At 39.2% G+C, this 12,241-nt stretch overlaps 1 protein-coding gene across 1 annotated transcript in view; it reads right to left on the reverse strand.

The window, feature by feature from the left end:
* Nucleotides 1-11,320, reverse strand: part of LOC128249104 (uncharacterized) — a 44,906-nt gene extending 33,586 nt beyond the window's left edge. Inside the window, exon 1 of the mRNA XM_052971915.2 lies at nucleotides 10,827-11,320. Coding sequence (XP_052827875.1) covers nucleotides 10,827-11,073 — 247 coding nt within the window. The 5' untranslated portion in view covers nucleotides 11,074-11,320. The remainder of the gene's footprint in view (nucleotides 1-10,826) is intronic.
* Between the last annotated feature and the right edge of the window lie 921 nt (nucleotides 11,321-12,241).

The following is a 12,241-nucleotide window of genomic DNA, read 5'->3' on the forward strand; positions in this document are numbered from 1 at the left end:
TGTCTACCAAATCAACTCACAAGGTTTTGGTCGGTTTGAGGCTATAGTAGAAGTCACTTGCCCAAGGTGTCACGCAGTGGGACTGAACCCGGAACCATGTGGTTGGGAAGCAAGCTTCTTACCACAGCCACTCCTGCTCCTTATAAAAATTTCCTCCCTATCCTTTTGTATGAAAAGGATTTTTACAAGAATGACATATGTTTGCAGATGTCTGCAAGTGATGACTCACAAATGATGCAGGCTGCGTTTTAACAATACAACAGCAGCAGCAGCAGTATAATCCCATCATCATCATCACTTTAACGATCATTTTCCATGCTTGCATGGGCAAGACGGAATTAGTTGAGGCAGACTTTTCCACAGTTGGTTGCCTTTCCTGTTGCCTGCCCTCATTTGTTTCCAAGCAAAGCAATATTACCCCATAGCTGGAACATGTTTTCATAGAAGACTGGAAACAAAGGACACTTCTTCTATGACAGCAATATTCATTTATAACTATTTGTGCAAGGAGATACAAACAGACACACATCATCATCATCACCATCATTTAACATCCATTTTCCATGTTGGCATGGGTTAGATGGCTTGACTGGAACTGGTAAGCCAGAGAGCTGCACCACATTTTAGTCTGAATTTGACTTGATTTCTATGGCTGGATGCCGTTCCTAACACCAACCACTCTGAGAGTGTAGCTGGTCCCTTTTACATATCACTGGTATAGGTGCCCTAATGTGTCATCAGCTTTTACGTGCCACTGGCACAGCAGCTGTTATGTGCCACCAGCACTGGCCACACCTATGATTTCACTTGGCTCGATGAGTTTTCTAAAGCACAGCAAATCGCCAAAGGTCACAATCACTTGTCATCACTTCCACGACACCCCCGCCTCATTTGAAGACCAAGCTTCACCACCTCGTCCCATGTCTTCTTGGATCTACCCCTTCCACAGGTTCCCTCCATATAAATAAACACACATAAATACAACAGGCTTCTTTCAGTTTCTATCTACTAAATTCATTCACAAGGCTTTGGCTGACCAGAGCTTTAGTAGAAGACATTTGCCCAAAGTTCCACACAGTGGGACTGAACTTGAAATGACAAGGATGGGAAACGAAGTTCTGGACCATACAACCATGCCTATGCTTCATAAGCTAAATAAAATTATGGGATTACAGACATATCTAACATGGCAGGGGATAGTTAATAGCCTTCAACTGGGAGAAAGAGGCTGGACCTACATCATTGCAGGGCATCACAGGCAACATATGGTCATTGTACATATATACATATATGTATGTGTCATTGTGGTTGCCCCACCACCACCACCACCACTGCTTGAGAACTAGTATTTGTTGTCCCTGTAACTTAGCAGCTCAGCAAAAGAGACCAACAGAATAAGTACCAGGCTTAAAAAATTAAGTATGGTAGTTGATTTGTTAGATTAAACTTTTCGAGGCACTGCCCCAGCATGGCCAGTTTAATGATTGAAACAAGTAAAAGATACAAGGCGGCGTACTGGCAGAAACGTTAGGACGCCGGGCGAAATGCTTAGCAGTATTTTGTCTGCCGTTACATTCTGAGTTCAAATTCCGCCGAGGTCGACTTTGCCTTTCATCCTTTCGGGGTCGATTAAATAAGTACCAGTTACGCACTGGGGTCGTTGTAATCAACTTAATCCTTTTGTCTGTCCTTGTTTGTCCCCTCTATGTTTAGCCCCTTGTGGGCAATAAAGAAATCTGAAACAAGTAAAAGATACTCCATTATCACAGATGTCTGATATGGAAATCATCAACCAGCTGTGATTCTAACAGTGGACACCGTATATGCAGGGATCAGATATTGATGATAAATCTGAATTGATTGTACTAATCCATGTTTTCAGCTGTCTCCTTCACTCTTTATGCCCTCCAGTGAAAGGATCCAGTGTAATTGCATGGCAATGTAGCTAACTTCTTAACCACAGAATTACACATCATCACCTTTACACTTATTTTCTAGGAGAATCACAGAGCTGCAGATGACAGAATTGTTAGAACATCAGACACAAATGCCTTGCAGTATTTAGTTATGACACTTTACACTCTGATCAAAACCCTGCCATGGTCAACTTTGCCTTTTATCTTTCCAGAGACAACAGAATAAAGGAATAGTCAAGTATTGGGGCCAATGTAATCAGCTATTTCCACTCCCCAAATTTGGAGCCTTGTACAGCATCATCATTTAATGCCTGTTCTCGATGCTGGCATGGGTTGGATGGTTTGACAGGAGCTGGTCAACTGGAGAGCTGCCCGGGGTCCCATTTTGTCTGTTTTGACATGGTTTGTATGACTGGGTGCCCTTCCTAAGAACCAACCACTTCACAAAGTGTACTGGGTGCTATTAAGTGGCACCAGCACCCATGAGCCCACAAAACTAGGGACCACTCAGCTGAGAAAGGAGGATGGTAATAGGTGTAGGATTAGCAGCTCTGTACTATGTATTCTCTGCATTGATATTGAAATGGTAACAGAAAAATATATGAAACCAGTCTTGATAAAGGGAGTTAGTCTTCAGAGACTGCATATGAAATAATATTGTTGTTGTTGTTGGCACTCCGTTGCTTACGACGTCGAGGGTTCCAGTTGATCCGATCAACGGAACAGCCTGCTCGTGAAATTAACATGCAAGTGGCTGAGCACTCCACAGACACGTGTACCATTAACGTAGTTCTCGGGGATATTCAGCATGACACAGTGTGACAAGGCTGACCCTTTGAATTACAGGCACAACAGAAACAAGAAGTAAGAGTGAGAGAAAGTTGTGGTGGAAGAGTACAGCAGGGTTCGCCACCACACCTTGCCGGAGCCTCGTGGAGCTTTAGGTGTTTTCGCTCAATAAACACTCACAACGCCCGGTCTGGGAATCGAAACTGCGATCCTATAACCGCGAGTCTGCTGCCCTAACCATTGGGCCTCCATGAAATAATATAGTGAAAGCCAAAAGGAAGAACTGGAATCACAGCCGATTGCTATACCTGGGGACAACTGTAATCCATTACCAAAGACTGAGACAGAGGGAGATCTCTTGTTGCCACTCTACATGGAGTTAAAGGAATTAAGATGATATTCAGCTTGAATATCTATAAGAAAAACATGGGCAAAGATTATGTTCAAGAGGGATGTACATCCTGGAGAGGAAGGGGTGAAAAAAAATGTTTACTATTTTTGTTGCCAAATTTCTGCTGAAATACACAATCTTTGTTTCAATTGGTTTTGAAAATAATGAAGAATTTTGTAAAATAACTTTGCCATTGTTAAGCTGGTGTTTGAAACATAAATCAACATACAATGTTGATGGACTGTTTTAATTTAGATTACTTCAAAACAGGCCCATTGCCAGACTTGATGCCTGGGGGTGCTTCAGAATATTCTGGGTGGGCACTAATTTGTAATAATGCTAAAGTGGAGTTATGATATATGTATATCACTGTAAATCTGAAGGTGCACCATTGAATAATAAGTGGGGCAAGTGTTGTCCAGTGCACCACCTACCCCTAGCGATGAGTATGCTTCAAAGCAAGAAATTTGTATTACAGAATCAGATGGTGTCTCAGGGGAGTTAGTATCACAGGGTCAATGTTGTTTGGAGGCACAGCAGAAATGATAAGTGGGGGATCATCAAGTGGACTTGAACGGGGTGGGGTACACAGCTTGAAAAACTCATGGAAGCACACAGTACAGAAGGATCAAAAGAGGAAATTGGAGTAAATGTGAGCCAGTGTTTGTAGTATGCTTGTTTAACCCCAGGTCAGACCTGAACAAGCAGATCAAAGATCAAAAGCATTCCAGCAGTGATCATCCTGGAAAACTAAGATGTGCAGTGCAGATATTAAAAGACTGGGCTCTCAATCATAAAATTGTGGTTCAATTCCTGGTCTAGGAAGTATGTTGTATCCTTGGACTAGGCATTTTACTTCATATTGTTCTGGTACATTTAGGTAGCCAAAAATGAATAAGATTGACACAGAGTGCCTTGTTAGCACCAATACCAAGTCAGTAGTATGGTGAAAAATCTTCAGGCATGAAAAGGGATACATCCCAGCTGTAGAATATTTTATCCTACCTTTACCATTTTATATGAGGTTACAGGCATGGCTGTGTGGTTAAGAGGTTCACTTCCTAACCATGTGGTTTTGGGTTCCGGTTCAATCCCATTGTGCAAGTGTCTTCTACTATAGCACCAGGTTGACCAAAGATTTGCGAGTAAATTTGGTAGATGGAAACTGAAAGAAGCCCATTGTATATATGAGTGTGTGTTTTCTTGTTCTGATGACAGATGACAGTTGTAAATGAGTGTCACTGTCATACAAGTGGTGTCATTTTCTGTGAAAACCATTTCTGTTGAAGGGGAAATGTTATCTTGCTTAAAAACAAGTGAGGGTTAGTGACAGGAAATGCATCCAGCTGTAGAAAATCTGCCTCAACAGATTCTGTCTGGCCCACTTAAGCATGGAAAAGTGGAAGCTATGACAACGATGACTACATTATCCAAAGCACGTCCCCTTTAAGACAATAGAGTATGGTTTGAGGGTACCCCATTTGGCTTGAATGATTATGTCTGTTGATGGTGGCGTCATAGTCAATCAGTAGAATATTTTTATGTGTAGCAGCTACCCATAGAAGTATGTAAAATGTTCTTTCAGAGTGAGACTTTAAGTAAACTTTGTAGAAAGCCAGTAAAACAATATGAGACACACAGACAAAGTTGGCGCCCAACACATTGAAGTTTAAATAATGGAGAGCTGGATTATTACAAAATCATCATTCATCATCATCATCGTCGTTTAACGTCTGTTTTCTATGCTGGCATGGGTTGGACGGGTTGACTGAGGTTTGGAAAGCCAGCGACTACATCAAGCTCCAATCTGATCTGGCAATGTTTCTACAGCTGGATGCCCTTCCTAACACCAACCACTCTGAGTGTAGTGGGTGCTTTTTACATGTCACCAGCACAAGGGCCAGTCAAGCAGCTCTGACATCGATCATGTTCGGATAGTGCTTTTTACATGCCACTGGCACAGGAGCCAACCAGGGTGCACTGGCATTGACCACATTCGGATAGTGCTTTTTTTCATAATCTGCTTTCCATGCTGGCATAGGTCAGACAGGTGATTATGGTCTTTCAGAATTACTATCCTCCTAGACAGGTCAGGGGCAGCATTAGCGTCAGATGTCCATTGTTAATACCAACCACTTCAGTGTGTATCAGGTGCATTTTATCATGGCACCAGCACTGGAGAGGTTGTCATGTTCTCAATAAGCCAAGACTACAGAATCCTCTGTCGTATTCTCTTTACGTATCTACTATTCTTTTACTTGTTTCAGTCATTTGACTGTGGCCATGCTGGAGCACCGCCTTTAGTCAAACAAATCGACCCCAAGACTTATTCTTTGTAAGCCTAGTACTTATTCTATCAGGCTCTTTTGCTGAACTGTTAAGTTATGGGGAAGTAAACACACAAACATCAGTTGTCAATCGATGGTGGCGGGGGGCAGATTGAATAAGTACTAGGTTTACAAAGAATAAGTCCTGGGGTCGATTTGTTCGACTAAAGGCGGTGCTCCAGCATGGCCGCAATCAAAATGACTGGAACAAGTAAAAGAATAAAAGAACATATACGATGGGCTTCTTTCAGTTTCCGTCCACCAAATCCACTCACAAGGCTTTGGTCGGCCCGAGGCTATAGTAGAAGACACTTGCCAAAGGTGCCATGCAGTGGGACCGAACCCAGAACCATGTGGTTGGGAAGCAAGCTTCTTACCACACAGCCACTCCTGCCCCTACTGCACTTTTCAGCTTTCTCCTCATGCAAGTTACCTGTGACCCTCCCCTTTTAATAATGGCCCGGTCAAGCATCATATTGAGCCACCAAGACAGTGGCTATCTGCTTGATCAATCAACTAGAAATAGTAGCTAATTTTTCAAATACCTCTTCTATCATAGAGATCCTGGATGAGTTATGGCAGGGAAAGAGATGAGATGGTCATGACTGGAGTCCTACTGACCTTAGGTCTGTTCAATCAGAGCTGATTTGGGGGCTAGACAACATTTATCATCTCTCTCATATCATCTCTACACAGACTAGCTACCTGTCATGGCCTCATCGTTGTTTTGTCTCTTGTTTATTTATTATGGCCTCCAGATCCCTGCAGTAGTGAAGAAAACCAAGCAAACTCTACTCCCTTCTTGTTAAACAGTCTGTCAATCCTTCTTGAGTGACCTCCCCCCTCCACCACCATCTCCTTTTATTCATCATCAAATCCTGTTCTCCTCTCAGTATTCTGGCAATCCTTCTTCACAAGTGACCCCCCCCCCTCCGCCTCTTTTGTTATGGTCATTCACTTTCTCCTCTCTTTATTACTCTGTCAAACCTTCTTCTCAAGTGACAGCCCCCACTTCCCTTGCAAAACTATCATTCCTTCTTCTCCAGTGATACCTCACCCCACCGCACTTCACTCACAGCCTGTCACTCTTGTTTGTCATTCTCTTTTCCCTTTCTGCTTAGCTGTCTCACTCCTCATACCATAGTTGTTTCATCTTGATGTTATGTTGTTCCTTAGCCCTAGGCCAGACCTAATTTCACAAACTATGAACAAAGCCATCATTCATCCAGGATCATAATTTTTTTTTCCTGGTATATTGTCTAAAATATCCATTTTTCTTTTACACACAACAGGAAATGATTTGAGATACAAATAATAAATGAGTATATGCATATATACGTACATGTATGTACATACTTACATCTACCTGTATATATAGATGCATATCTGGGTACAGGACATTGCAAACAAAACGTAGACAAAATGATAAACAAAGTATAGACCACATAGAGAACATTTCCTTCATCAGCTGCCACCATTCTAACACTGGCGTTTCGAAGAGTTAGGGCAGATATTTTGGTTGCTATTTCTAAAGAAACTACATAAAAACTCACTCACTGGTCCATGTGGTTCTGTCAGTAGACCTATGACCCCAAAACATTACAGCCATTACCCTACAGTCTTAGACATCTAGGACCCATCCATATGAAAGTTATCTCCAAAATTTTTATGCATATTTTTCACCATCATTTAATGTCCACTTTTCCATGCTTGCATGGGTAAGACGGAATTTGCTGAGGCAGATTTTAATGGTCAGATGCCCTTCCTGTTTGCTGAACCCTTAATTATGTTTATATATATATATATATATATATATATATATATATATACTCTTTTACTTGTTTCAGTCATTTGACTGTGGCCATGCTGGAGCACCGCCTTTAGTCGAGCAAATCGACCCCAGGACTTATTCTTTGTAAGCTTAGTACTTATTCTATCGGTCTCTTTTTGCCGAACCGCTAAATTACAGGGACGTAAACACACCAGCATCGGTTGTCAAGCGAAGTTGGGGGGACAAATACAGACACACAATCATATATACACATACATATATATATATACATATATACGACAGGCTTCTTTCAGTTTCCGTCTACCAAATCCACTCACAAGGCTTTGGCCGGCCCGATGCTATAGTAGTAGACACTTGCCCAAAATGCCACGCAGTGGGACTGAACCCGGAACCATATATATATATATATATATATATAAAACTTATGAGCAAGAGACGATTTGGATCATGACGACTCTTCCACCCCATGCCAGCATGGAAAACAGATTTTAGGACGATTTGTGATGTGTGTGTGTGTTATAATGGTCATGTTACTAATTAATTAGACACAAAGAATATTCTAAACCCAAAACAGTTATTACTTGAGCCAATGAGCATTTACGTGGGTGCTAGAAATAGCAACCAAATTTCCCTCAAATCAAACCATATCAGATTGAAGAAGACACATTGAACAATGTAGTGAAATATGATATAAAAGGACGAGATGGTCACAACTGGAGCACTTTTTGATTACAGGTTTGCTTTATCAGAAATAATCTGCAGCTAAACAACAACAAAGTCATTACTTCCAGAGATTGTCATTGAGTAACACTGTACAACAGGTTTTCAACTGCTTCCCAAGATCCTAATAGGACCTGAAACGGTTATGGATGCTGTCCCTCCGTATTACATTTAATAAAATAACAATATATATATATGCTAACAGAAAAACAACAATACATGCACCTTATATGGATGTTTCATTATGCTAATATATCATCATCATCGTTGTAACAACCGTTTTTTCCATACTGGAATGGGTTGGACAGATCTACCGTACAACGCATCGTTATTTGTCTCAACCAATATCCGGAAATCTAACTGAATCACTTCGTCTCCGATTTGACTGAATAAGTTTCCTTCAAATACCATAGGATTTCTTAATCAATGAAGAAGCCTTAGTCAAATGTCTTGCTGAAGGACACGGAAAATAACAAATTATTATATATAATATTTCGCATGTGAGGTGAGACTATTTTTCACTGCTAATCCAATGAGAGCCCACCCCTACTTTCTAATTAGACTAAAAGGTGAGAATTGTGGTTAAATACAGACAAGTTTGGAGCGGTGTTGGAGAGGGTTCTTGGTAGACAATTAGTAGTGTGAGACATGTCAGTATGACCTGAATATATACACTGACAAATAATCCGAAGATTGCTCTCCCACCCCATTTACACACACACCACTGTCCATATTCAAATTTCGACCAAAATAAAAAGAGAAGAAGAAAAAAAAGCAATAGATAAAAATAACCTGGGCAACGTTTTACTAATTAGAAACTTCACTTACTTTTACAAAAACTTAATATTTCATCCCATCAACAACTACAACATTAAAAGGAACATTTTTTTTTCTAATTGTGTGTCAACTAATTACCCAGAGGGAAGGGAGAAGAAAAGAAAAACATGTTTGTAAATTGCTTAGAGACAATTATATATAATAACATCAACTGCGGATATTTTTATCGATCAAAACATCTGAATGGGATGAAAATTTTGAAAGAAAAAAAAAAACACCTACACACAAGTATGTGTACGTGTGTGTGTATGTACGTCTGTGTGTGAATGTGTGTGTGTATGTAATGTAAAATGTTACAAATAGTTGATGTGTTGGAAAATTTCTTTAAACGATCAGAAGTGGGGAAAAAACACAGCTGAAATGGTAAGTCTGGGCAGTGAGTCGCTAATGAGTAACATACATACGCACAGTCACATACGTACACATACGTGTACACACTCACGCATACATGCATGTGTAGAGAAGATGGTGACGGGGTATAGATGCGAGTGTGTCACCAAGAAAGGATGTCTCGGTGGGGTCCAGCACCAGAAACTCAATTCAAATAGCCAATAGAAACAATATGGCGAAATTGTCAGAATGAATTAATGAAACAAAATAAATTAGAGGTAGGAGAAGAAAAATAAAATTGTAGGACCTTGATTAAACGAGACAAAAACAAAAAATACGGTGGAGTGATAGGGTGATAAATAAACACAGGTTAATAAAGGAGAAGGTTGAGAACGAGAAAGAAACGAAAAGAAAAAAAAAGAACAACTTCTAGAAACACATGTCAAAAGCAAACACCTGCTAGGCAAATTGATCGTTCATTTTTCCAATTAGATATTGGATATTAAAACAGAAAAAATAAAAGGAGAAAAAATGAATTTATTACAATAAAGAGGTACCAAATGAATTCACAAGTGAGCATTGATAAAATATTTAGGTCTAATAAAAAAAAAAAGCGGAATAGATTGTCTGACCTATTGTTTTTGTAAAGTCAATATATTGCGGTGTTATAATAAATAGCCTTAACGGGTTTTTGTTGAACAACGAGCATTCTTATTTATCATATTATTATTACTACGGATAACGACTTAGCTACGAATGAATAAAGAAGCAGTGTTGGGGTAGGATCCACAAGTGGCTATTTCTGTGAGAATCCACTCTACACAGTAGTAGTACAGCTTCCAGACTGACACACACGCAACACGTGTGGATTTGTTAAATAAGAAACGAATAAAAACCTATAGAAATGTCAATCAACCTTGAATTTATTTATTTTTCGGAAAACGAGCAAATTTTTAAGATAATTATTTTTATCTAAGACTAAAATCCAAACTATAGATCTCGCGTGTACATTGTGATCCAGTGGCTTTCTGCCTTAATTTTAATTCAAACATGCGTCAGTCAACACGCGCCGAATGAAGGCTGGTAAAAATAAAACGCACATGTTTAATATATGTATCTGTTGATGCATGTGTATCAGTGTACGTATATATGAATATCTGAATATATATATAACAGTGCACAGATAAACGTGTGAATATACAGACATACATGTATGTGTGTATGTATTACATGTGAATATATGTGTCTAAGTGTAAGTTCATGTTTGTCTTTGTGTGTATGTATATATATATATATATATATATATATATACCTAATGTATGTATCTGTGTGTATATGTATGTCTGTGTGTGCTAGTGTACAAGATATGGTAGTAGTGTATCACCACTGCCACAACCGTTACATAAAAATCAACAACAGATTTTTAAAAAGATACATTTGAAGCTAAAGATGGAATTAAACGAACGGTGAATAATAATAAAGAAATTTTATATTTCGTAGGAATTCCGACACGCTCAATGAAGCATGGACTTTAAAATTATTATCATTATTATTATCATTATTATTATTATTAGTAGTAGTAGTAGTAGTAGTAGTAGCAGTGGTAGTATTAATGATAATAATGGTAAATCACAACACACAAATAACATCTAAAAACTGCAAGCTTTCTTGAAGGTGTCAACAAGGTAGTAGTCAGACACTTATCTACATATTTATTTCCTTACCGAGTAGGTTGATCCGAGGCAAATCTTTTTTTCCCATCCGAACATTGTTCTTGAAATGAAGACTACACACCCTGCTGCTCTCTTTACTAATTCTCTCCACGTCGCTGGGATCATTGAGGTTGTAGCCGGCTCTTTCCACCCACTTTCGCAACAGTGGACGGTCATTCCACGGCAACCGGTAAAAATGGATCGCCTGGTTTTTCTTCTGGACACTCTTGCAACCTTTCACAATACAACTACTCGGCATGGTTCCCCACCTGTGACTGGTACAAGACTTCCGTTCTCAAGGATTAACCATTAAAACATACTCCAAACCTCATTGGGCCACCACCACCTCCGTCGCTCTCAGCTCGTCAATTTCTCTTCTCTTTCCCTCTCTATATCTGACACTCCAGTTCCTTTCTGCAGTCACTGTCTGTCTAACTCACTTCCCTACTCTCTCTCTCTTACTGTCTGTCTCTCTCTCTCTCTCGCTCTCTCTCTAGCTATTTCTTCCTCTATCTGTCTGACACTCCTATTCTTCCTTCGATATTCTCTTTCTTTTCCTTTCTATGACACTCCTGTTACTTTCTGCTTTAGCAACAGACACATACACACACGCTCTCTCTATCCTTATCTCTCATTACACTTTCTTTATTTAAGCTGCTACTCTTTCTATCACCTTCTTTCTTAAACACTATTCCTCTTTATGTCAACTGCATGTTGCCTCCCCACCGTCTTACTCACCGCTACGGCTCCCTCCTCCACCGCTCAATCACCAGTTTAAATGTCCACAAAAACTTCCGACTTTATAAACATTTTTGTCACCAGTGAATCAATACCCACTACACACACGGATACCTATACATACATGTGTATGTATATATATAGTTTTCTTTCATATATATATATACATAGTTTATATACATATCTATCATTTCTCACTGTGTGTGCATATATATATATATATATATATATATATATATATATATATATAATCAGACCTGAGTCTGGTGCAGTTCCCCAATTTGCCACCTCTGGTCAACCGTCCAACCCATGCCAGCATGGACAACGGACGTTAAATGATGATGATAATGATGATGATGATGATGATGATACACACACAGTGTGGAATGAGAAGAATGTATATATATTTTGGACTATAACTATTTAAGTAGATATGTGTGTGTATTTATCTATCTATCTGTGTGTGTGTGTGCATATATATATATATATATATATATATATATATATATATATATATATATACTGATAGAAAGGACAACAAAAGAAAGAAAGAGACCTCGATATTATGTAAATAGAGGAATTTATCTGTAAAAATATGTGACACTACCGAATAAATGTGTGTGTATATATATATATATATATATATATATTATTGAAAGCATAACTTTGCTTCAGTTTTATGATTTTAT

Source organism: Octopus bimaculoides, chromosome 11 (genome assembly GCF_046866305.1).
Source record: "Octopus bimaculoides isolate indiv1 chromosome 11, ASM4686630v1, whole genome shotgun sequence".
Classification (NCBI taxonomy): domain Eukaryota; kingdom Metazoa; phylum Mollusca; class Cephalopoda; order Octopoda; family Octopodidae; genus Octopus; species Octopus bimaculoides.